Consider the following 27,922-nt stretch of genomic DNA (forward strand, 5'->3'; position numbering starts at 1 on the left):
ATCTGAGCACATTCATCACGTAAGACTTCAGTTCATCACCAAGAACTGATGCTTTGACTTATGTTGCTTGCTAGAAGGGTGCAAAACAGGATGTGGAAATAAGACCCTGAATACATATCTGGTATAGAAATGAAGGAGGCCATCTAAAGCTAGGTTCATTTGTTTTACCAACTTTACAGTGACTCAACACAATGTTGTTACATCCTAGAATACACAGCAAATTGATTTGGTAGCCTGGAGTAGTCTGTGCTTTTCCAGGGGCACGAAGAACAGCTTTAGAACCATTACCTCTCAGGTGACTGTCTCCAGTGATGTCCTGTGGACATGGCTATTGCTGGATGGCAGTATTGCTCAAGCCTTTCGAGGAAGGAGAATTCCTTGATTCCATTACAATAAGTCAAGTTCACTTCAGTTCAACATACATTTATTGAGTTATTACTAGTACCAGTTTGTCCCAGACCTGCATGAAGATTTTTCTTGAATTGTTTATATTGGACAGCAGTTATTTTCTAGCCATTTATGTAACAGAAAAATAACAAAATGGGCATTTAAAAACTTTGTTCACATAAGAGCGATAGAAATGTTTTTTATCGACAAGCAGTTTTCACTGTGGTTTTTCTTATGCTTTGCCACACTGAGTGTTCTTTTCCTTTGACTTTTCTCCGTGTAGCAATCTGACGTTTGTAGTTCTCTGAGAAAACACTAAAAACATAACTGCAGGTATTAAAAACCAAGACTTATTTGGTAATTCCTCAACATATTCTGCTGTGTAAAGTACTTTCATTAAGTTAAGGCTTGCGATTATATTCATGTGTGTTCCCAGTACCATAAGCTTTTTGGTACTTTATTTATAGTGGATGCTTACATTATAAACATGTTGGTAGTTGGTGTACACTTCTTTTTCTCTCTCATCCCTCTGATCAATTTTGTGTGTCAAATGAACTAAAAAAATCTGGAGGCTTTGATAGAAATAAATGATAGAGATTTATTCAAGGGTCTTGGAATTTGCAAACTGGGAACATAGGGAGAAACCCAGAAGTGTTCCAAAGAAGAAAGGAAAGAAGTTCTTACAGTAAAAAGTATATCCTTGAGAATTATTAATTCTGCATTCTTAGCCCTAGATTGGTCCAAAATGTTATCAGTCAGATGCCAGGCAGTCAGGATGATAGGTGCAGGAGGTCTGGTCATGTCCTGGTGGTCTGGATAATGGTTGTCTGGTGGATGTTATATGTGAGTCCTTCAGGGGGTAAACAGGTGGCCTGGATACATGAATCCTTTGGGATAATTTAGAGGGTTACCTGGAGCTACAGATGTATATTTAGGTGTTAACACAGGACTGGAAAGTTCAAAAGTGTTGAAGTTCCCAGGCTAGTTAGAACAAGAATGGAGTTTTTCCTCATGCCTCTACCTTCATTACATTAATAATTTTAGCAGTGTGGTTAAAATGACTCCATTTTATATAGTCCCTCTCTTCGCTCTTTCCTCATGTGTTTGCTTTCTATTGGGCACTGAGGGCAAAGAGAGATGAAGAAGAATATACCTACCTTGAGGAAGCTCAACACCTAGAACATTATTCAACGATTTTGTGGGAATAGAAAGTACAAGAATAAATGTGTATTTCCTTTGACTTTTAGCATGATGTTTCATAATGACCATCTAAGGTCATTGCCGCTAGCTTATTCCATGCTAATCAACGTGGCTAGCTCTCTTGCATATGGTCCAATCATGGAGTCTCTTACTGTCTTAGAATTTATACAACAGGTAAGGGATTAGGTCGATGTTGTTTAGAGTTACCCCCGCACCCCCCGGTTTTAAAGCCCGATATTTTTGGGGAATTAGCTATGGTATGCATTCAAAAGAGCATCCAATTTGGGAAACAGAAGACCTGTGTAGGTTGGAGTCCAGGTCTTAGACTCTGGGCAAATTAAGTTATTTAACTTTTCAGAGCTTCTGCCCTCATAGCTTTGTGTGAGAATTAAGAAAAATATATAAGAACTTTGAAATAGTAAAACATCTTACCAACCCCATTGCTACTGTTATTGTAAACGTATACCAAAGCTTCTTGTAAATAGTAAAACATCTCTGTTATTATTGTTTTGGAAAGTGGATAACCCATGTTATACAAGTTGCTGAAAAAGCTGCATTAGGGGCTTGCAAGATTATGAATGGGAAGGAGGGGAGGTGCAAGGCATCCAGATGGTTGGAGTATTTACACACCTTGCAGAAATTTATGGTTTCAACAGTTGAGTTCCTGTTGTATATAAGATATGGTGCTGCTGTGAATACTTGGGTAGTATTCACAGATGGCAAAGTTTCCTACCTTTAGTGCACTACTTAAAATAAGGTGGATAAACCAGGATTATGGGTAACTGGATAAAAGGTAAATTAGAGGAAGTACAGCAAGAGTCACAGCATGTAGTGGGACGTGTAAAGAAGGAGATGACACCAAGTTGGAAGGGATCAAGAAAGGCTTTTTGAAGGAAATGGAGGCTTGAGAGAGATGGCGAAAGAGAATATAAGAGAAGAGGATAACTCAAGAAGGTGGAATAACCGTATAAACAGAGGTACAAGAGACTGGATGGTTTGTTTCTGGTAATGACAGTACCTCAGCTTGGTATGAGTTTTGATAGATATGGTTGGATATGTAGGTGGAAGCTGACTTTTGGACGGTTGGGGACATTTTCTTAATTTGGTCTTGCTTGGTGCATTGTCACGTCTTTCAAGTCCCTGATGCCATTGATTCCTCTGAGAAGCCTTCCCCCGTGCAGTCAAGCAGAACTGCTGCGTCTTCTTGTTTGCTATTTATGTGCAGAGTGTATGGCAGTGTGGTTAAAGGGGGATTCTGGAGCTAGGCTCCCTGGGTTGACATATTTACTAGCCTGTGTAGCCTTGGGGAATTCACTTAACCTCTCTGTGTCTATTTCTTTATCAGTAAAATGAGACTGATGATATTAATTTATGTGGCTGTTGTGAGGATTAAAGGTTTAATTGACCTTATGTGCATGGAAAAGTATCAGTCACATAGTAAGTCATATCTGTGGTGATAGTGTTACTAACCGCTGTTGGAGATTTTATCAGTTGACCTCTGATATGATTATTTACATGCTTCATGCCCCTACTGGACTCTGTCCTTTAGGAGGGAAGTATATATCCTGTTTTCACCTTTGTATTCTCATTGCTTTGTACTGTCTCCCTTCTGCATGGTGGTGTGAAGATGATAATTCCACAACACTATGGCTGGATAAATTGCTCCTGAGAGCCTTGCTTAAATCTAATTCCCAGAGCAACTGGATTTCAGGAAGTACTGCCTTAATGCCAGTGGACTGGCTGGTTGTACATGTTCTGACATAAATACAGCTAACTTCCATGGCTGACATTGTAAAAGTAATTCCATTGACACTTCTAAAGGAACAGGTAGACTCCAGCTCTTAAGTCTGTGTGTAAGAAGAGTTATAATTAAACAGTTACTGTTTTGTATTTCTCTAATGAAATGAAGTTTTAGTATTTCATTGGCATCATTTAATCACGGGTGCTACAGGTTAATTCTTTGATATAAAAATATTACTGACTAAGCAAAACTCAGTGTAATTTCTTCCAAATTATAATGTGAATACGTCCTGTGCTTACCTTGTAGGTTAGGCAAATGGAAAGGATATGATGTGGGTGGTACTTGTAGTATCTTTACCATGTACAACCTTGCACGCTGGTATATGGTGTTCCTCTACCTTCACCATAGAATGTGGCTGTGATGGCTCTGACTGGTATCTTTTTCTTCTTTGTCCTCAATTTCTGGTAACTTGGTAGAAATAGGAAGACAGAGACACCCTTGCCTAAACCAGATTTCCTGTTTGTAACATTTTATTCACTTGATCTTTCTTTTTGCCTTTAAAACATTGATTCTGTCATTACATAATTTGATACTTTAGAATTCAACCATAAACTTTAAAACTTGAGATTTTACATTCAAGTTCTATATAATCACATGTTAATTTTATTTAAAAGATTTTAGAACCAGTACATTGCTTTTGTGCATCTGATCATTGCTTAGAAACTTTAGACAATTAGGGAATAGTATGTTTCATGTGGTTTTAAGTCAGTGGGAAGTGTTGTGTTTTCCATTTCAGAATTGCACACTCAGTAAAAGACGGAGCCAAGATTTAAAGCATGAACTGGATTCCTCATTTTGTAGCTCGGTCAATATTACTGCCAGAAAACATCACAAGTTCTTTACCTTGACCTCATCATTACTTTGGTTTTTTAGAAACTAAGAACAAATAAAAGGAAAATCAAGAATCCAGACACTTGAAGTTGAAAATAAGTTATATTTCAAACCTCCCCTTTAGTTTTGGAATTATCATCTGAACTAGTTGAGAACCATATTTTCTTGCATAGTGCTTTCTCATGCTTCTAAAAGGACTATGAAAGGGTAGTCCAGAAGAGAGCACAAAGGAGCCTGATTAAAGTTAGGTCAAGAAGAGAGTCTTTGCGGTTAAAGGGAGCAATAAAAGATGAAATAAATGTCGCCCATTACTTTACAAACAAGAGTGAACTACTTAAATTTTTGTGTGTGTTTATTTCTGTTGGTATTTTTTTTTCCATTTGTATTTATGTTTAGACGTAATTAGTACAATACCTATTGTATATGGCTTTTTATCCTATTGATTTTACTTAACATTGTATTTTGAGTTTTTTTCCATATCACCAAAAGTTCTTAGTGAAGAAACTTTTAATGTAGGAGAGGAAAAAAGTTTTCTTTAACTCTCTTAGGGTTTCTGGCTGGATCTGTCTGGAAATTAAACTGACAAAGAGAGATTAACAGGAGAAAGGCATACATATTTAAGTTTTAGTGACATGGAAGCCTTCATAGGGAATTTTAGGCACTGGGGATATAGCAGTGACCAGATCAGTACAAGTTCTTAACTCTCATAGAATTTACATTCCGGTGAGATAAGCTAATAAACCAATTAGCAAGCGAGGATCATCAAATGCCTAGCAAATCCGTAGGAGAAGATAACTATATTCTTTAAAACACTTCGAAATCACTGGAAGAAAACTACAGCTGGAATCTGTCTGCTGTCATGCGGAGGCCATTGGCTCTATGGAAAACACTGTGATAACCTGCTAAGGAGAGCAGCTTGTCAAGAAGCTCAGGTGTTTGGAAACCAGCTCATTCTTCCCAATGTACAAGTGAAGAAGGCCACCGTCTTTCTCAATCCTGCAGCTTGCAAAGGCAAAGCAAGGACTCTATTTGAAAAAAAATGCTGCCCCGATTTTACACTTATCTGGCATGGATGTGACCATCGGTAAGACAGATTATGAGGGCCAACGCAAGAAACTCCTGGAACTGATGGAAAACAGACGTCATCATTGTTGCCGGAGGAGAAGGGATGTCGAAGGAGGTTATTACTGGAGTTCTTCAAAAGGCAGAGGAGGCGACCTTCAGTAAGATTCCTATTGGATTTATCCCACTGGGATAGACCAGTAGATTGAGTCATACCCTGTTTACCAGAAATGGCAACAAAGTCCAACACATTATAGATACTACACTTGCCATTGAAAGGAGAGACAGTGAAAGGAGAGACAGTTCCACTTGATGTTTTGCAGGTCAAGGGTGAAAAGGAACAACCTGTGTTTGCAATGACTGTCCTTCAGTGGGGATCCTTCTGAGATACTGGCGTCAGAGTTAGCAAGTACTGGTATCTTGGGCCTCTGAAAACTAAAGCAGCTCACTTATTGAGCACTCTTAAGGAGTGGCCTCAGACTCACCAAGGCTCTATCTTGTACACGGGACCTATAGAGAGACCTCCCAGTGGAGTGGAAGTGGTTCCTCCACAGCCCAATTTGCACAGGATAATATTACGGAGGCTTGCATCATACTGGGCACAGCCACAAGATGCCCTTTTCCCAAGACGTGAGCCTGGAGGTCTGGAGAGATGTGCAGCTGTCCACCACTGAGCTGTCCATCACCACACAGAACAGTCAGCTGGACCTGACGAACACAGAAGACTTTATGAACATGTGCATTGAACCCGACACTGTCAGCAAAGGAGACTTCGTAATTATAGGTACAAAGGTTCAAGACTCCATCCTACACGCTGACGGCACCGAGTGTCTCCAGGCGAGCCAGTGCACTCCGCTGCTTCCTGAGGGCACATGGGGCCCCTTTAGCATTGACATTGAGGAGTATGGAGCGATGCCCGTGGAGGTGAAGCTGCTCCCCAGGAAACTGCAGTTTTTTTGTGATCCCAGGGAGAGCAGATGCTGCAGAGCACAGCTCAGTGAGCGGGCAGGAGGAGAGGAATGTTCTGAGACTGCATTTTAGGCCCCCAGTGGGGCCAAAGGGGACCACATGCCTCACCTGTCCCCAGTGTTGTCAGCGGATCCCAAGGGCGTTTTCATGACAAGTACCTCTGCCCTTCTCTCGCAGTGCTTCCCAAAGTGTGCTCTGTGCCACCCGCTTCCCCTTAGCACATGCTTTGCCGTCTGTGTGAGTCGATCCCGCCTAAATATGGATTTTCCTCAGGCTAGTTCAAGAAAATTCTCACACTCAATATCTGGAAAAGGGCTACACCTTGTTATCTGCCCAAAGTGCAAGCACAGTGGCCTCCAAGGAATTCCGGGAAGTGCCAGGCTTCCCGATGGTGCTGCTACTTTGTGAGTTCTCATTACTTAGCTTGTTTCCGTTCTCTCCTCAATCCAGAAACATACGTGAAGCGTTTCCCTCTTCAGCCTCGGCTGAAACACTGTAGTATACTAGTTTGTTTGTTTTTTAAAGTAGTGCTTCTTAAATGTTGGTTTGCATGAGAACAATCCGGGATGCACATTGAAAATGGACTTACTGGGGGCCCAACCTAATTAACTCAATCAGGGATGGAGCCCAGGAATGTGTACTTTTTTAAAGGGCAGCCACCCTCCAGAGGTGACTACAGCCTCACCTGGACGTAGTGTTGTAAAGCAGTGGTCCACACACTATTCTGCTCATATACTTCCTAAAAGTACTTTGGAAAATCATGTTTCCACTCACACCTTCTAAGTTGACAACTAACATTTTTCATAGGAAGTTAGAGTTGCCAAAGTATGTACTTTCTGCTGTCCTATAAATATTGATATTTTAAAATAAAACTCTTTTAAACATATTCAGTGTAATTTAACTACATAGCAGTCTGACACTCATCCATTTACAAAAATAAATGAGTTCTTTAGTAATTGAAAAAAACTAAAAAAAAATAAATAAAAGGACTGTGAAAGGATCACTCACACATTCGTGATTACGTCCAGTGTTGAAATAGACACCCAAGTCTTACACAGAAATACTGACTAATCAGGTTGTCTCTGCCACCGCGTGATTGCTGTGAACAAAGGGAGAATTTGAAACTGCCATCCACAGACTATTTTCTTGAGCAGTTTCCACGGATACCTAAGATCTCACAGCTGTCACCTAAATTCCTGACTTTTTACCTTTTCCTCTCTTTTTTGAGATGTTCAACATGGAAAATAGCCAACATATTTCAAGCGTCTAACTGTATGTCAGACCCTGTTCTAAGTGCTTCAGCTCACGTACTCTTCCCAATAACCCTGAGAGCGATGGCTTTTGTTCCATGGCACAGATGAGGATGCTGAGCTGAGCTGCAGAGAGGTTATGGAGCTTGCCCAGAAGCGTGTGGCTGAGTGGTAGAAGCAGGAAGCTAACCTGGGTAATCTGCCACTAGAACTCATACTTGTCCGCATACTTGGCTGTATTGGCAAGGATAGCTTGTAAAGAGGACTACTGTGTTCCTGTTTGGGGATGGGAATTATTATAGTGCGTTCACTGTGATCTCTGTGAGAGGACAAAGCCGCTAACCGTTCTCAGTCTAGGAGCACGGCCACGGGAAGCAAAGCAAAGAGTCTAGGAAGAAATGGTGGGACGTGGGGGGTTGCCAAGAGTTCCCTAGGACAGATCTTCCAGATAGCTTACTGAGTTTGAGGGGAAACTCGGAGGAGCTTGTGGTGAGGAGGTGAGAAAAGGAAGGGTTCCTAAGCATTCTGATCCACTCATGTAAACTCCCTACCTTTCTCAACTCTGCTGTGCAGAAATTGCATCTGTGCCTTCAAATCCAGTTTAGCATAAGGCCTTCATATTGTACATAGGAACGTTAAATGGAATGTTTTTCCCAAGTCTCGGGGACAGTACCCATATACAGCTTGGTTTAAAATTAGCCTTATGAGTCTGCTTTCTTTGTCTTCTCATAACATTTGATGTAGGTATTATGATTTCTCTATCCTTAGAGCTGGGTACTCTCAGATAAATGCATACTTTTACTTGGTGCCCGTCTGTCTGAAGGGCCAGTCAACTTTTCCACCTTTATGAGCTAGACTTGAATGATAATGATTGAAGCCATTTATTGAGTTGCCTGCTGTGTACCAGGCACATCCTTGTTGAGTCTCTATAAGAACCCTGTGAGATAAGTATGTATTCTCTGTTTTGTAGATAAGAAAAATGGGTCTTGAGTAGAATGTGTCCAAGGTCTCACAGCTGATGGGTGAAGTATAGTTCTGATAAAGCCTTTGTTTTTCTCATTGACTAATAATTCACTAAGGAGGCTCTCTCTTCATCTTTCTTCCTGAAAGCCCAAAGCAGAACCGTTGTTAAGCTGATAGACCCTTTCATTCTCTTAGATTGAAAGGACCTCTCAAATAGATTAGAGGGTCCCCAAATTTTACCCCTCTTGTGGGAAAAGGTGTTAATGTACAAGTAGCATCCTCTTCTCAGTGCATGATTTATTTATTTCAAACAAGATTAAAAAAACAAAAACTGAGTCTCTTGTGTGTTTATTTTGGTGGTGGTTTTTTACAAGCCTCTCTGAGGCTTGAGGTCTGTGGTCTTCAGAATTGTCAGTGGTGTGAGGACGTTGGTGAATTCCTGACTCACAGTGGTGCAAAAAATGACCTTCATATTTGGAGACCGATTTACTCATGAGTGTTTACTTTGATAGGTACCTGGGCTTGGAGTTTCGTGAAGGGTGGGTTACCATAATCCTACTTCTTGGGGCCATGTCCAGGCATGGGACCATAATTGTTCTTGTACAGAAAAACAAATTCTAACAGTCGTTACAATGCTAAGGAAGACAATTCAGGACGGTTGCTACAGATGTCAAGAATGTTGCAGTAGAGTGAAGAGATCAGGCTCAACTCTGTGACAAGAACAAGTGGGAATTCATAGCCAAGGAGCAGGTTAGGGGTGAGTGGTGGTGGGTGGGAAATTATTAAGAGGAGACTTCAAGTGTCGGAGGATTCCTGGTGAAGGCAGGCCAAGGACTTACGTATCAAAGCGGGAGGGTGAGGAATTTGATCCGATATCCAGGGTGGGCATTTTCTCTAAATTGACTTGGCAGGATTCTTACTAAAACAGGGCTATGTAGGCCCAGGGAGGAAGGGGAGCCAAGATAGAGGGCCTAGTCAAGAAGAGAGCCCGACTAAAGATTGATGGAGAGAGTCTTTGTCAGGTCCTATTGCTTGAAACTAATGTAAGCGTTCAGGTATTAGACTTGAACCCATGAGAGATATCATTCAATGAAGTGTGGAGTGTATTCCAGAAAAATACGTTTTCCTACTGCTGCCACCTTCCGTGGAAGGGTTGGCATGGATGATCAGAGTAGCTCGGAGAGGTGGGACCTTGAAATCTTCCCTGATGCTGCCCTGTCAGATTGATTTATGTTAAATTTTATTTAACAGACTTAAATAGTACTTAAATCCCAGGTTCTGTTCTAAATAAACTCTTTGCAAATATTAACTTAATCCTCAGAACAGCTCTATGAGGTAGTTATGTTATTGCTACTCACTTTTTACAGATGAGGAAACAGAGGCCCAGAGGAATTAAATAATTGGCCCAAGGTCATGTTGCTAGTTAAGTGGTGGGACTGAGACTTGGATTTCAATCCAGGCAGCCTGGCTCCAGGGGCTGCATTTTTAGTCGCTCTGTTAGGTTGCATCCCAGGCTTTTGCCTCCCAGGGTTTTACTTTTCATTATTCTGGGCTTTTCTTTATTCTCTCCAGGAATAAAGAAGAACTCGTCTTCTGGATTTAGTCACACTCTGGACTTTGTTCAGACTGAAGTCAGGATTGAAGAGTATGTTTAGCTTGAGGTCTCCTATAAATCACAAGATTATTTGTAAACAACCTTCCAGGTGGCCTTCCACCATAGAAGGAGATCAAACAAAACTAGTAGTTAATTGGTAAAAACGTGTTTCCTGCATACTCCACAGTCTGTGTAGCATAACATCAGTGACACTTTCTAATCAAAGGTTGGCTGGTTCTTTTTTTGTTTTTATTAGCCACCTCAGTAGCATTCCTTTTTTAAATTTTTAATAAATTGTTCTGTTTATAGGAAATGAATAGTAATTCTTTGATAAAGGCTTTGGGAAGTTGGCTTCCAGAGAATACATGACTGGCATTAAAACTTTCTTAAAAGGACAGATCCCCTTTAAGCAGAGCAGATCCAGTTCCTAAAATATTTCTTTAGTAGTTTCTTTAAATTCTGCTTGTATTTGTCAAACTGGTATGTTAAAGGTTCTGGTTAAAATAGTATTAACATCAAAGTTGTATAACATTACGTGTGGAAACTTGAGTATTCCATGGTACCTTTAACTTATAATTCTTTTAACTTTCAATTACAGATCTGTCTATGGCAGTACAGAAATTTTCCCAGTCACTGCAAGATTTCCAATTTGAATGTATTGGTGATGCTGAAACAGATGATGAAATTAGTATCGGTGAGTACTACTGTTCTTCAGTCTCCCAAGTAATAATTTTAAAAGTTCTACTTCAGATATTGATTACATTTGAAATCACATAGATTCATTCACCCAAATATTAAACATGGAAGATATTTTGACTTTGATGAAAGTAAAGGGCAATTTTTGGTTACTGTGGAAGAGAATATTATAAATTGTTTTAAAATTGAGCTCCGTGGTTCTTCCGTAAGGAAATTACTTAATCATGCTATAATTCATTTCAGCCCTTTGAGAAGATGTGGGTAACAATGTTTGCCTGTGTCTCAAAGTTAATCACTCATTCAAACTAATGTATACTGGGAATCTGTTATTAAATATACAAGGTACTGGTTTAAAGAGTTTTTTAAATACTGATTTCTCTTTTAACATGAGTATTTGTTTACATAGGGAAAGCAAAGCGGTCATGACATATTAAACCAGTATTTTTGTAGGGCACAGAACATTTCTGGGGGTCAGGAGACTTGAGCCCTAATCTAACTTTGACAGTAATTGAGCAGTCTGACCCAGAGAAAGCATGCACCTTCGTGAATCACGTGGTTTCATTTTCCCTAAAGTTATAGGTCGGGTTATGTGCTCTCCGAAGTTTTATCTGTAGGTATGTGAGTTTTTACTGTTTGAAGATCAGATTTATGTAGCATTCTTCCACATTTTAACAATCCCTACTTGCCAGTTTGTAGACATGGAATCCATTTGTAAGCTGGATTAGAGACATATCACCTAATCAGAAGACTGTATACAATATGTGTGTACTTTTTAGAGAATAATACTAAGTGTGCTCACCTTCCAGGTATAGAAATAGGATATTATTACCAATATCTAGAACAGTGACTCCCAAACTTTAATGTGTGTATGAAACTCCTGGAGATCTTATTAAATGCAGATTCTGATTCAGATGGTCTCGGGTGGAGTGTGCAATTCTGTATTTGCAACAGACTGGAAAGTGGTGTCAAAACTGCTGGCCCCTGGGCCACACTTTTAGTAGCCGAGATTTACGACCCCCGACATGGCCTCTCCTTCCCCTGCCATTTCTTCTGTAGTTTTTTCAGTTATATGCATTTTTAAATCATATGTTTTTATTATTTTTATAAACCTGTGTAGCAAATACAAACCTAGCTGTGCAAGGAAAGGGCAATATTATCTCCACAAAAGAAAGTCTCTCAAGAGAAGATAAGCTGAATGAGTTTCTGATTCATTGTGTGTGACATTTTTTAGTTTGCTTACATTTATGAAGGTTTCTCCTAGAGAAACCTTTGGGCAGAGTGCAGACTCCTTAGCCAAGCCATTTCTGCCTATGAGATTTGCATTACACATACATCATTATGGTCAAGTTGGCAGTCTTTCAGAGGAACTGTGCCAGGTGCTTACTTTATTAGCTTGCTCCTTACAGAGTGTTAGTTACTTTTAGGGGGATGTGGACGTGGCTAGTGTCTTGGGATCATGAATGACTCCTTCTCTCAGTTCTCTGCTGAAAGGTGGGTAAGCCATGCTTGTCACGAGGCTGAGGTATAATTAGGGAGCCTTTAGGAAGAAGGGAGAGGACTATCACGGGGCTGCAAGCAGCAGGACACCTTCCTCTTAACAGGATGAAAGGGAAAGGACAACATCAGTGATCATGCACCACAGACATTTGGAACACTTGTTGTCATTTTCTGTTCCACTTCTTGACATTTGTCATCAATGTCTGGCCCCCAACACAGACTTTGTAATACACACTTAGCCAGACAAAAGCCTAGATTATATTAGTAAAATATTAATATCCTAGCATTATTATTTAGAAAAAAGGAAGAACAGTCACGTAACTGCAATTATTTTGACTTACTAATAAAACCTGCAAATTCCAAGAAGGCAGAGGTCAGATCTGTATTTTTTTTTTTTTTTTTTTAACCATTTTAGCTTTATAGCACTTGACCCAGGGCTTGACTTATGGTACATCCTTTGTTAAATTGTTGAATAAATGACAATTTTCCTTATAAACTTTAATTTTTTTCACTTACATGTGTATTTTTCTAATAGAATGATATGTGTATATACATATATATACACATATATATGTACATACACACACATATATAATTTTTTTTTCTTTGTGGAGAGGATTATAGCAAATACTTCGAGGTTTTCATAGCTATTATAATTTTTAGTAATTTCATGACAAAAATATTCCATCAGATTCATATACATGAATTTACAAAATAATGTCTATAGTACATTCAGCCTCCTTCTAGTTGGTCTTTTACTTGTTATTAACAGTATAGTAAACATACAAGGTATCATCAAAGACTACGGTGAATGTTTGAATTAAAAAAAATTTATTACAGTAAAAGACACATTGCCATTAATCTCCCTCAAAACACTTCCCCTTCCTTCGAACACTCTCATCCCATTGTTCTTGCCACTTTCTGCAGCAGTTCTGGAAGTCCTCTTTTGTGATTGTCTTTAGTTGCGCTGTTGTGGCTACCTTGATGTCCTGAATCAATTCAAAACATTTACCTTTCATGGATATTTTGACTTTGGAGAAGAGCCAGAAGTGCACGGTGCCAGATCCGGTGAATAAGGTGGATGAGGACACACCGTAATGTTTTTATTTGGCAGAAATTGCAATATCAGAAGCGATGTGTGACATGGAGCCTTTCCTTTGGGATCACAAAACACAGTGTGTGCTGCTGCCGAGTGCCATCCAATGGAAAGGCAGTCGTCTTTAATATGGGCAGCAGCATGTTGAACCTTAGTAACAGTGTGTGACAAGTTTCAACTTGTTTGGTGCAGTCAGGTGTGAGCTACGGTTGAAAGAAGGTGTGTTTCAAAGTGTGCCGTAAATCATCCTCCATCATAACACAGCTCTGTGTCACACATTACTTCTGGTATGGCAATTTCTGTCAAATAAAAACATTATAGTGTGTCCTCATCCACCTTATTCACTGGATCTGACACCGTGTGACTTTTGTCTCTTCCCCAAAGTCAAAATGATTCAGGACCTTGAGGCAGCCACGACAGCTCATCTAAAGAAACTCACAAAAGAGGACTTCTAGAACTGCTTCAGAAAGTGGCAAGAACGATGGGATGAGTGTGTTCAAAGCGAGGGGGAGTATTTTGAAGGGGATGAATGGCAATGTGTCTTTTACTATAATAATTAATTTAAACATTCACCATATTTCTCTTAATTTCTATTCACATTTCTCTTAATTTCTGTTACGCTTCTTACTTAAAATATCTTTTTGAAGTAACTGCTGAGGTAGGGTTGTTTAATCACCGTGCTATGCAGCTTTCCAGGGAGATTGACGTTAGGTGATTTCCCCAGCTTGTGGTGAACTTACTATCTCAGCATTGGGTTGTTTGTCTCTTTCCCCTTTGGCTAAATGGATGTTGTTTGGCTTTTGCAGATTAGATTTGAAAGGTGTGAATTGATGAGTAGCTGAAGATTTATGAATATTAAATTCTGCTTAGAGGACTTTGAGGAGTTAGATCAAGGAGAATACTATGTAGGGGTAGGTGTAGTATTGTTTGTTACTTTTAAATCAGGAGACTTATTTAGCACTTATTACTGGGAATCTGACATAAACATCAGTGCTTTGTTAGGGAAATTTAACTTAGGTGAAAAGACTTATAAACAAATTATTTCTGAAACAACTAATGTGAAAATATACATATGTTCCCATATCCTCACCATCCAACACTTTGTATCCCTTTCCAGAGCCTCCAAGTGTAGTCTAAACAGTTAAAAATAATTATGTATGTAGTAAAATAGTAGAAGTCTTTGAATAATCATCCCTAACATGGAGGGCGTGTGAGGATATCGCAAGCTGTTGTACCAAAGACAGTGATCCAGGAATGTGTCCCTGAGACGAATGGGTGAGGCTGGTGTGTTTGGAATGCAAGCATTGGCCTTACCCACGTTTGTCACCTTCAATTCCACATAGGAAGGTACAAAGTTTCAGTCGTCCTTAAAATAGCTTGTTGATGCCCTAGTTTCAGCTTCTTTATTTAATAAGAGAAATGAAGGAGGGACAGCTGTGACTGTTAACTTTGAGTAATAGCCACAACATTCTCAGCCAGAGTAGTCTTGAGACATCACCAATGATATCACCACTCAAAACAATGACTTACCAAAAAAAACCCATCTTTTATAAGGAGCAATGCCAGTGCAAAATAATTTGTAAAGTCAAGACATTTGCAGACTTACTGTAAATTATGGTGGCGGGAATGGGTGGAAGGGCAGTAAGAAGACGAGTGAGATGTCTGCTTTCAATGTGTTTGCAGTAGAATAGGGTGAACACAGGTTCTGAGTCAAGTAATGAGAAGAAGATGCTGTTACTGTATCGCTGTAATTACCTAATTAGTGGACGCTGATCCAGGAGTTTTTTTTTTTTAGATGAGTAGGCCTATGACTGGCCTGTAAATTGGCCTCATTCTTCAGTTGTCCCCTTCTGCTCCCACCTTTTTGGCCTTGTGCTTGCTGGCTCTTTTGTTTGCTTTTTTGGTACCAGCGAGACGTTGCTGGCTTGGAAGGAAGCAAAATAGGAATAGTCGTCTGGGAAGCAGTGGGGAATTCCTGTGGCTCAGAGAGTGGGTTAGTTGTTTCCAGAACTAAAGTCCAAAGCAGGGCAGCATCCCACACTCTCCTAAACATTCAAGAGTAGCAAGATGTCATGGTTCCTCCTTTTTCTAAGAATGAATGAGCTGTAGGTGAGCTTCTGATGGCTCCCTTTTATCTGCCCACTGCAGCACTGGCCTAGCGGGGAGCAGCTTGAGTCCTTCCAACCTAACTTCCTACAGCTGCTCTAACTGGCCACTTTTTAGACTGCTTTAATTTTTTGAACTGAGTAAAGACATTGAGTTAGGAGTAAGTTAGGAGTTGCATAGCTGGGGCTGCATCTGGGGCTTCGAAATTTGTGGTGTGGGGGAGGGGAGTGATTACAAATTGGTGTAAGATTCAGTCCTCCGATAATTACATGAGTAGACTAGATACAAAATGTACCATTATTTAACTATAATTACACAGTAAAATGTATGTAAATGCAAAAAGAAAATGAATGCATCAGTCCTGGTGCATGCAAGTGCATGGGAGGGAATCAATAATTTCCAAAGTGAGTCATATACCTAGCCTTAAAACCTTACTAGTAGGAAATAAAACTCTATCACCACAAGGAAAAAAATGAAATACTATTCCTTTGAAAATAGTTTATACTGGTTCATTTAAACACGTAAAGCTCAAAAATATTACTGTGAATCTGCCTATGAGACAGGTTGTTAGGTCAGGTTAATTTAGCACATGATAGTACGGGATAATAAAAGGCTGTAAATCTTAGTGTATCACGTTCAGAAATTATGTCCAAATCAAAGCTGGGTGTGGGGACAGAGTCCCAGAGAGCAGTTTCCAGGCTCTTGGCCTCACATGGAAAGGTGCTGGCTAGGTTATTAGATGGCCATCAGCTGTTACCAGTTAGCCATTGGTCACTGATATAACTGCCATGGTTAAGCTAGCAAGTGTGGATTGTGGCTAGCAAGTGGGGTGGGTTGGTTGGCAGAGAAGCGGACTGTGGATTGCGGTTAGCAAGTGCTGTTAGCAAGCGCGGATGATGGATTGCAGATCGTGTGGCTCCTACTTCCTGTGTCTCACCCGGCGGCCAGTGAGACTGGGGTGCAGAAAGACTCCTCGTTGGGGTACTGGCAGATGTTTGCTTTTGTGTCTCGATCAGCCGTCATCAAGAATATAGTGGTATGAACCCTCTATCCGTGGCTCCGTTGTTTTTCCTGTTTGGCCTCCCCATATCCTGCGTTCTTGAGAGGGGAGCGGGAGCTGAGACACTGCACTACACACGGCGCAGCGAGCAGGGTATGGTGCCGGCCAAAGCTCTCCGAAGGCCGGTGGAGCAGTTTGTATGCATGAACACTCAGTCTCAGGAAGCCTGTGAGGAGCAGCTGCCGGAGAGCTGGACCCCCGTGGAGGGGTGGGAAGACATGGACAGTTCTCCATCCAGTATAGGCCGGAGAAAGTGAAGGTCGTCGTGACCGTGTGGGTTGGGAAGTGCTTGCTGAGGCAGCCCACGTGCAGGACTTGTAGTCCCAGTTGGAAATGCTTGCTGAGTCCCCAGTGGAGAATGCAGTGAGGTTGAGGTCGTCCCTCACCCGCAGGTTGGGGAGGATTTGGAGTCCTCACCCTGCGGAGTGGGCACATATTGTGAGGCCAACGCACAAGCCTGGCAAATGATTGTGGACTATAGGGAATTGAATAAGGTGATGCCACCTGTGTATGCTGCAAGTGCCTTCCATCCCTGATTTGATGGACTGCCCGACTTTTAGCTTGGGAACGTACCACCGTGTAGTGGAACTAGCATATGTTCGTTTCCTGTGTCTTATCCGGCCGCCAGCGAGACTGTGGTGCAGGAAGACCCCTTGTTGGGATACTGGCAGATGTTTGCTTTTGTGCCTTGACCAGCTGCCATTGAGAATATACTAGTATGAACCCCCTATCCATGACTCCATTGTTGTTCCTTTTTGGCCTCCCCATATCGTGCGTTCCTGTGCGGGGAGCGGGACCACAGACCCTGCATTACACTGGGGCATGTAAATTACTGTGCCTATAATTTAAAATCACTTTGTAGCCAACGTCTTAAAAGAAGTCTAGATTTTTTTAAAAATCGGATGTTGTTAGTCAAGCTGAAGTAGTGCCAATAAAAATATTAATCATTGATAAGAGGCAAAGCCTGTTCACTCTATGTAATCTTGGAAACCGTTGGAAAGTCCAGTTGCAGTTGTGTGTAAACAGCTTGTGTGATGGTCTGTGTTAACTCTCAGGAAAGTCTTGGATACTGTGAACCTTGCACTTAGGAGATTAAACATTTACCAAGAAGGAGAGTCAGTTTGCTAGTAAATATTTTAGGTGGGGACTTCATTCCTTTAGACACACCTAAACAGAAAATTCCTGTGGTGGAGACAGACAACACACAACCACTTCTCAACTAAAGTTATGTTGCCCAACACTGAGTGGAGAAATGAGGCCATCAATTAGGTAATTCAGATCAAAATGTTTCGTAATAATTGCCCAGTTAGTTTTTTGACATAACTAGTGTACTCCTGTTCAGGTATTTACTCTGTTTGAATGCAGATATGCAGATATAACAATACTGATGGTTAGTGTTGAATAGTTCTTAAAACAAAGAGCATGTTACATCTTAAAAAAAAAACGAAAAACTTTTATATGGAAATCTATATACAAATTGTACGTGTACAGACTGATAGATGGATGGTAAGTTGAACCCAATCCAAGTTTTGAATATTGGGTTGTCTGGAGAGTGTCCTGCATTTGGGATTCTTTTGTGTTCTGTCCTTAGGAGAGTATGTCAAAAGGTGAGACTACAGGAGACAAATTTAAAATAGTCACATTTCAAGTCATAGGGACTCTTTTGTGGCTTCCTGAGCAAGCAATAATTTGCTCAGGTGCAAATATTTGTTTGATTACCTCTCTGAAGCTGGGTGTGTATTAGTGTGATATAGAAGTAAAGTGACTTAACTTTGCCTGAAATCACCTTGGTCTATAGATAGAAGCCTAGAGTGATCATTGATAACCGTGTTCCCCCTAAAATAAGACCTAGCCGGATAATCATCTCTAATGCATCTTTTGGAGCAAAAATGAATATAAGACCTGGTCTTATTTTACTATAATATAAGACTGGGTCTAATCTAAGATAAGACCGGGTCTTTTATTCGTTTTTGCTCCAAAAGACGCATTAGAGCTGATTGTCCAGCTAGGTCTTATTTTCGGGGAAACACAGTATCTGCTCAGAGGGTGTGAAGTAGAAGAACTTTTTTAAATGAGTGGTTGGAAAAATTGCCTTTATTTTCCTTGTTAGAGAAATTACTGTGGGGAAAATGTATAAATCTTTTGCCAAGTAAATCCATTCACTTTGAGGATGCATCTGGTAGGTCCAATGGAAAGGTGTTATTTGATCCAGTTTTCCAAGTGATAAATTAGGAATATAGCTGACGATGGGATGGGATGTATGGCACACAGCTTGCTTTATGTGTTTTGACTCGATCCCTATATGGTATAAAAACATGCTGAGAGCAAGTACCCTGTGTTTTAGGTTTAAAAAACACACACACACACAAAACTGGTATGTTATAAACCCAGGAAATACTCTTAAAAGATCATAAATGATTTTAGCTAAACAAGAGCTTGTTTTCTTCAACTTACACTAATAAGATTTAATTGCTAACCTATTTGATTATTAAAGCTTCTGTAAAGATTTTCTTCAGAATTTGGTTATGAGCTATGATGACAGATTACTAATAATTGTCTAATGGTGTTATGATGCATAAGGTAGAATGTGGCCAAGAAACTCTTCTTGGGCATTTCTTACGAAAATGTTTGCAAACCAGAGACAGTGCCATTACTGACCATAAATGAAGTCTTTGAAAAGAGACCTATGATTTTTATTAAATTCTAGGAAACAAATTACCTTCTCATATGCTGAATCAAAAGAAAATCCGTCAGTTATAACAGACCCTCATTACAACCCACTTAAATGTGGTTATATAAATCAGGAAGTCCTCTATTAAATTGGAACCATTCCAAATGCCTAAGTTGTTTATACAAATAACATTTTCTTTTGAACTTTGTAGAGGAAGCATATTTTACTTTTTAATGACTCTCAGTTGGACAATTGAATTATTGTTTTCCATTTTTTTACCACCCTTATTTTTGCACCCACATAGAAACCACCCACTATTAAGGATTGGGACAGCTGAGAAAGTTGCACATTTCAGGTGGAGATCCTCTCTGAAAAAAACATACCACTTACGAGATGTTTTCATCATATTAGCTCTGTATTTCAAAGAACATAACTTGATTTACTTTGAGATTCAAAGGCTTAGATTTTTTTTTTATTTCAGGCTCTGAAAAACAGTTTGAAACTTATGTCACAAGTCACATGTCTCAAAGAAAAAACATTGCTTGAATTTAGTAATATACAATAATCCCGAAACCCCTTTATTTCTTTTGTGAATTGTTATGCCAAACAAAAAGTAGTTCAATGTTTCACAGAGAACTCAGTCTCTTATCTCCTCCAGCGAAGTATATGCTTTTTGAGGTTAGAAAGTTTTACTTACATTTCTACTGCTGCATAAATACTCGAGAGCTTTATTATATAGCAGAGGTTTAGTAAACATTTGTTGCACAAATAGTCTCCCTGCAAAATCTAGTAAACCTTTATGTAGAAACAAATCAGCTTAAGGTACATAAATAGAATTTTAGAGTCAAATGTTAAAGTATAAAATAAGTATGTACTTGGACATGTCTAGCATGATTCTTTTCAGCATGAGCATAAACTCAGTTTTGAGAGGAAATAAGTAATATGTTTACATACAGTCAAACACATAAATACACGTGTATAACTTTTCAGGTACTTGAGAATCATTTAGAACAAATTTAATATTTGTAAACAGAGCTCAGTATTTTTCTGTTCTTTAATTTATTCAGTGTTCATTGACTACCTGTTAGGTGACAAGCACTTGCCAATTCCTGGGGACCTGGTGGTGAAAACAGTAGCTTTTGCCCTCAAGGAGTATACACACTAAAGGGTAAGATGGTAGTAATATTCATTTAGGATAGCAGAACCTAAAAAAAAGCCTTATTTCAGGATGAATGGATAGTGAAAGATAAGCTTTATCCATGGTTAGTGACTTATGATAGCTCAAAAATTCCAACAAAATGATTAGACAGTGAAATAAATGCTGTGGCCCAAAATAACTTGGGATGCAGGAATATACAGTTGATCATTATTAGTCACAAATTCTGTACTTATGAATTAGCCTACTGTACAATTTGTTGATAGCCAGAAAACCTGTACTCCTGGAGTTTTTGTGGGTCATTGATAGGCGAAAAAGTTGAGTCACCTAACTTGTAGAGAATCTACTGTATGAAGTGTGATGCAGAGAGGCAACCGCGACTTATTGAAGACTTATTGAGGAGAGTCTTTTGCTCTTCCAAAAGAACAATAGGCTATAAAGTGTGTTAAGGAACCACATTCAACTGAATACATTAAAAAATCTGACTGGGTTTATTCAGTGATGCATGAATCGGCTAGCATCCAATCCAGCCGATAGAAAGCAGCTCTGAAGAACTGTACAAGACAAGATATTTTTAGACCAAAGTGAGCAAGAACAAAGAAGTTACACTGGGCATTAGCTGATTTGTTAAAGCAGGGTTACTGTCTTTATATGGAGCACAGGGGATTTTGGAGTCGGGTTAGGTATCTTGTGCTCAGCAAGCAAGAGGTGATAGATGGACCTCGGCCTTCCTTTTCTGGGGAGCCAGCATAGAATCTAGGTTTTGGTTTGCAGAGTTGGGGTTTAACATGAGTGGTTCCATCTTGGGCCTAACCTGGTTACTTTAACGAGCAAAAGGACCAGGGATTAGCGGCAGGAACTTGCTTTTGTAGCATTTTTCCACTCTTTTTAAATTGTCTATGCCTTTATTTCCTGTTGGTAAGACTAATTTTTTCTATAAGAACTTAAGTGCCAACCAGGCCTAAGGTACTATCAATGGCTTAAGAAATTTATATTTTCATTGGGTGACCAACATTAACCAATTACAGTTGTCAAAAATGTGTTGAGTGCTAGAAAAGTAAAATATATTATGCTAAGAGAACATATTTAAAATAAACCAGGCCTAGTTGGGTGAATGGGAAGATGAGGGAAGGCCCCTCTGAGGAAGAGATGTTTAAATCAGTCATGGAGAAGTGGTAGGTGAAACAGGATTAGGGAAGAACATTCCAGATCTAGGGAAGGGACGAATGAAGGCCTTGCGGTGGAAAAGCAATAGTCAAGGGCAAAATGGCATCTGTGAAGGTTACGGGCAGATAGAGAAGACCTGATAGGCCATGTTAGGGATGTGGAGTTTTAACTTCCAGGCAATGAGAAGCCATTGCTGGGCATTTATCAGAGAAATAGTGTTGTATTTGCATTTTGATAAGGTTATTCTGATTGTCTCGTGGATGATGTAAGAAGGCTACCCCAGATGAGCTTTTCTTAAAAAATGTTTTACTTGGCCATTTCTTTGGGTTTGTGCACAGGAGAAAAAGGGGCATGGGTAGCCTGACTTTATAATGTAACCTATAGATACCTGTGGCTTTCTTTTTATGCACTTTTATTGACCCACAGAACCACAGTTAGAGTGCATCTCTTTTATGTATGAATAGAGTGGTCTTAGTAAAACTGGAATCTTATGTTTGGCTTGTAATTTCGAATCTGAACCGTGACATACTCTTGATGACATTTTTGTCATAATTTTTGGCATAATAATGGAAACATGTTTTATTGTCTATTGGTAAACATCAGGCACCAACAAGGTAAGTAGTGGCCTGTGTGTCGTTAAGTGCATAGTTTTCACTTCTGTTGGTAATTTCCCAGTTTGCTTAGTGGAGTTTATCCAAACATGTTGAATATAATGTGAATTCTGCATCTGCTTTGAAAACAGCTTTTGAAGTTGGTATTGTATCAGTTATTTTCTTAGTGAGGAGTAGTTTATATCTTTCTGTCTGGGAGCTGCATTTCTTCTAGGATAGTTCTCATACCTTCATTATGTACATGTGGGGGCAGGGAGTTGCTCAAGCTATTTTTTTTTGTTTTTGTTATTTGGGATGATCAGAAAGTACTACTTCTAACTCAAATGTTGGCCTAGGTTTTTAGAATGTCAAGCTTAGTATCTTTTTTTTTCTTTTAATTAAAGTTTATTGGGGTGAAAATTATTAGTAAAGTTACATAGGTTTCAGGTGTACAATTCTGTAATACATCGTCTATATATAACATTGTGTGTTCACCACCCAGGGTCAGTTCTCCTTCCATCACCATATACTTGATCCCTTTTATCCTCATCTACCAACCTCCTCCCCCCCTAAGCTTAGTATCGTAACAGTAGAAAGAGACCTTGGAGAACATGGCAGTTAACTCTTACTTTGGTTTAGACACAGGTGAGTCACACCAGTATTAGGACCTTGTCCACCTGTCTCCTATGTTACCAACTTTGAGTTTATTTGTTCACTCATTCAATAAAGCCTTATCAAGTACCTGTGATTTGTCAGACACATTTTTGGATGCTTCAAGACACATCAGTGTGCAAAATAGAAAACAAAACAAAACAAAACAAAACTCCCTACATTGGATTTGCATTTGTCAGAAAAGTTAGTCGAAAAAGTATATACATTCATTATATGTTAAATTAGACTGTGATAAATGTTTAGACATACAAAAAGAAAGATTATTTAAAAATCTTCAGTATTTTTTATATGTAGATAACTAATTTTAAGATAGTGGTATTATTGCTTACTACTTATAAACTGAACCTTGTTTTATCCTTCATTCCCTGTGTAATCAATCAAATTTACATGACCATGTAAACATTGACCATGTTTCGGATTTGAAACCATTTGGTACAAAAGTGATAAAGGTAGTAAATACTTCTTAGGCCTGCTGGCTGTAACAGCACGAGATTTTTCTGAAGCATTTGGAATGTTGAAGCTTTTCTCCAGTTCTGTATTTGACCACTGCATCCTTCTGCTCTAGACTGTTGGAATTCTTCCCTTGCTTGGGCATATTTAGTCTGTGAACTTGATCATTGGTTGTCTTGATATGTGCAATATTGAAGAAAACTAAGATGCAATAAATATTCTCTTAGCTGGAGTACAAGGATTGAGAGCAGGAGAATAATCATAGAGGGCTATGTCATATAATCTGAAGTGTAACGTGCATGCATGCTCTCAAGAGACACGTGAGGCTTTTGATTGAAGTTGCCCTTTATGAGGTTTATTCTGGCATCAGTGTATGTAATGAATTATAGCATGGAAGTCTTCGCCAGTTCAGAGTGAATCAAAGATTGCCTTCATCACCAACTCTTTTATGAACCAAGAGAGAACATTTCTAAATGTGAATGAAATAATAAAAGTACAGTTTCAATTTTGACATAAAATGTTTGGACCAGAAAGGCAATCATCCTGGAGACAGTGTCTGAAACAAGTGAATTAGGAGGCACGACATACCGTGTTTCCCCAAAAATAAGACTTAGCTGGACAGTCAGCTCTAATGCGTCTTTTGGAGCAAAAATTAATATAAGATCCGGTCTTATATGATATGATATAACATGATATGACATGACATGACACTCAGTCTTATATTAAAATAAGACCGGGTCTTATAGTAAAATGAGACCGGGTCTTATATTAATTTTTGTTCCAAAAGACGCATTAGAGCTGATTGTCCAGCTAGGTCTTATTTTCGGGGAACACAGTAGGCACCCAGAGGTTAATGGAAAACTCATGTCAAAAGGCAAAGACAAGCATATGAGCAATGAAGAGAGCCTGGGGGTAGAGTGGGGGCACAGAACACAGAGGGAGAAGTTGGCAAGAGAAGAGTTGAATAATAGGTCTAAGAAAGAAAAAGAGAAACACATACCTTAGATAGTTATTTAGAAATATGTGCATGGAGAGCTTGGAAAAGCTAATTCCGAGTAATTGCTCTGTCATAGATAAAATTCAGGATAATTGTTGAGTCATGATTCAGAGGGCTGTGGACGGAAGAACTTTCAGGTCATGCTTGATTCTTAGGACTTGGAGATAATGGTCTTATTTCCTCCCTAACCGCAGGGCCAAGGGTACTATTTCTGCCATGAAAAGTACTGAAGAGCTTCAAGTGAGGAAGTAGAGACGATCCTTACAAATTTTGTTAAAATAAATACTGTTTCCTTTTTAAACATAGTTGGAATTCTTGATTCCTTACACAAAGCATGCATCTACCCCCTACCGCCCTCCGCTACCTCCCAAAAAGTCAGTGGTTGCCACACGGCCTAGCATCAGAATCAACTATAGGGAACCTTAAAAATTTGATTCCTGAACCCCACTCCAGACCTGTACTAGGTGGAATCCCCTGGCTTGAGACCATAGGAGCCTTTAATTTTATGGAGATTCTTGGTGTCGGTGTCTGATATAGCTTGTAGGAAACCACTACTCTAAACAATATATTTGTGGTTTCTACCAAGGGAGGCACAATTGGGGAGGGTACTAAAACAGGGAAAATGTTTTTGATCACCAGGTCCCTGACGCCCAGTGTTTTGCCACTGGAGCCGCTCAAGTTGTAGAAGCCGTGTGTTTGTAGGGAAACCTCGTCATTTGTTGTCACATTGTCCTTCACAGCTTGAAAAAAGGTTTTGGTTTATGCAGAACAAATTGATAAATACCCTGCGAATGAGAAATGGTGTTCCTGGGCCAGTGTAGATACTATGCACATTTCCCAGGAATGAAAAAAGTAAGCTTTTCAAATTAAAGTCACATACAAGGTATGATTTAATTCATGCTGATATAGAATTTGGCTCTCTCGAATTGTCTACCAATAATGAATATCTTCTGAATGCAGAGTACCTTATGTATGGATAATTTAGTACATTCATACATAAGTAAAACCTTCTTGTATCCGTATTAGACTAATAAAATAGAAAAGGTTTTATTAAGGGTAAAAAAAAATCCGTATCATATAATCACTATAATACTAAGAAGAATGTGCTGAGTGCTTTAGATACAGTAAGAACAAAAATGCTGTGAGAACACCGAAGCTGGAGAAGGGACTTCTGGCTGGAGTCATCAGAAGATGCTTAAACAGAGGTTATTCGTTCTGGATCCTAATGGTTAGATAAGATACAGCTTAGGAAATGTAGGAAAAGGACAAACATGGAAATGGGAAACTACAGGAATGTCTAGTAGTTTCAAAGTGCTGAGTTAGAGATTAGAAATGGTAGAATCTCAGGCGAGGTACTGGGAAAGATAAGTATGGCCACATCATGGAGACCCCAAATTGCTTACAGTATGGAGTTTGGATTTTATTTACCTATTCAGGGTTTTCAAGGTGGATAGCGACATAATCAGAGGTGCCCTTTACGAATTTTATTCTGACTGTTAGTGCATGTGACGAATTAGAGTAACAGAAGCTGGGAAACCAATTACTAGACTGCTGTAATAGTACAGCAGAGATGAAGTGATAGCCATACATGGATATAGAAGAAGGGTAGAGAAGAGAGACCAGCAGCATTTGGTGAGTGGAAAGAAGGATTTAGGGTGATCCATTATTTCAGTTACTAGGAGTATGGTGTTATGAGCCCATTTATGTGTTTATATGTGGCCAGAGTACTTGGGAGTGGAGCAGAATTGTGAGTTAAGATTTGACACATTTTAAATTTCGAGATGCAGGTAAAAGCCCTCTTAGACATACCCAGGAGATAATTGGATTTGTTAAATTTAGAATAGTGAGCTGGGGATGTGGGTCTGTGCCTAGACTAGTGGGAACGTGTATACATTTCAGGTGAGCTCATTTGCTTGCAAAGTTTAGCCCAGCAGGTCATTAGCTCTGTGACCGTGCATCTTATTTAACCTCATTATTTAAAACATGGGAGAATGGAGACAGAAGATTTGGGTCTTTAACTTGTGATCTCCTTGTGGGTAGTGTGAGGAGTAACGAACTGTGCACAGCAGAGTGCTGGTGACGGTATGAAAAACTCTCCTTCCCCCACCCTGTGTCTCCTCTTCCTTCTTCATGAGATTAGGAGTACACTGAAGTTTGTAATCCTAGGGGAAGGAGAAGTAGCTTGTGAGGAGAGACGAGTGATGATGGAAATGACAGAGGGAGAGAAAAAGAGAAAAAATGTAGCTAGAGTTGAGAGAGGGTGAGATTAGAAGCTTCGTGGCAAGTTGTTCGCTTTTGAGAGGAAGAGGGCCCCTTTTCTGAGACAGGCAAGTTGAAGAGAATGAATAAAGATAGTGTTGACCAGAGGGGCTTGAACTTCTCTCAGAGAAGCAGAAGGCTAGGCCATCTGGTATGAGTGAGGGGAAGTTTGGGGCTGGGTTCTTGAGAAAGGAGAAAATTCTTTTTAGATAGCCACTGTGGGAAATAAGATTAGGAGTAAACTAGAGTTGAATGAAAGGATTGCCAAAAAGCCAAAGCCAAGGGGTTAGATAGCTTGAACTCTTGGTGTCCTTGTGGGTGTGTGAATCACAGAGAAGAAGGTCATTGAAGGTTGTGGAAAAGAGAAGCTGGATATTGGATGAAGAAGCAGATGTTGAAGTGTCAGTGGGGTGGTGGCAGGATCGGGTGCAGAGGGGGAGTATGAACGGGCTTCAGTCTTTGTGGAATGTGAAGGAGTGCTGGGAGGTCAGTTCCTGGTGGTAGTAAGAATGGGGAGGGGGCCTCCTTGGTGTAAGTGGCAGTTTGTCAGCAACAAATTACTGATTGTTCCCTTCAAGGCAGGATACTTGGCGCCTGATTGCCCTTTGAGCACAAACAGCTCTGGCACTGGTTGCCTTGAGAGATGATAAGCTTGTTCTTTCCTGTAATCTAGCAGGGTTGTAGGCCGGCACTACTCCCCTGTACTCCCCTGCCCCCAGCAATGATGGTTTGCTGGAAGACAATAGACTTGTGATATCAGACAGTCAAAATGAAATACCTGCTTCTCCACTTACTAGCTGTGAGATCATGGGGCAGGCTACTCCAGCTCATTGATCCTCCTTTGCTCACCCGCAGAATGAAGATAACACCTACTTCAGTACCTCATATCATTGTGTGGACAGTAAATGAGATGGTGTATGTAACATCTCTACCTCTTGGTAGAGGTGCTCCAACGTGTAAGGGGTCTACACCTTGGGAAAATGGGTTCTGAATTGGGGGTTGTTTTGGCTTTGGGAAACAGGTCAAACACCATTAAAATAATAAAACAAACAAACAAGCAAACAAACAAAAAACGAAAAGGCAACATCAGAATAGCACACTTCTTTCTTTTATAACGTGTTTTGTTAATAGAAAGAAAACAAAATAAATAGCAGACTAAATTATGCACAACACTTACTGCCTTAACATAAAATCTCATAGTGAAAGATCTTTGCTAGAATTTAGGTTAAATTCATTTGAAGTAATGCAGTAGTGTGATGAAATCTGGGGAGAGACCAGCTGGAATCAAGTTTTGGAATTGTGTGAAATTGAAAAGCCGTCTTTCTATATTTTTATGTATTTATCAAGATTTGGACTTATGTTAAAAGATACATACAAAGGGTGCCAAAAAAATGTATACACATTTTAAGAAAGGAAAAAAAAAGTGTATTAATTGTAATACTCAACAT

General features: G+C 39.7%; 1 protein-coding gene and 1 pseudogene across 1 annotated transcript in view; both read left to right on the plus strand.

Annotated features, from left to right (window-relative positions):
• ARHGAP42 (Rho GTPase activating protein 42) overlaps positions 1–27,922 on the plus strand; it is a 251,311-nt gene that overhangs the window by 54,391 nt on the left and 168,998 nt on the right. The window contains exon 2 of the mRNA XM_033121252.1: positions 10,656–10,751. Coding sequence (XP_032977143.1) covers positions 10,656–10,751 — 96 coding nt within the window. The remainder of the gene's footprint in view (positions 1–10,655; positions 10,752–27,922) is intronic.
• Positions 1,726–9,179, plus strand: LOC117030379 (acylglycerol kinase, mitochondrial-like; annotated as a pseudogene).

This window comes from Rhinolophus ferrumequinum, chromosome 11 (assembly GCF_004115265.2).
Source record: "Rhinolophus ferrumequinum isolate MPI-CBG mRhiFer1 chromosome 11, mRhiFer1_v1.p, whole genome shotgun sequence".
Taxonomy (NCBI): Eukaryota; Metazoa; Chordata; class Mammalia; order Chiroptera; family Rhinolophidae; genus Rhinolophus; species Rhinolophus ferrumequinum.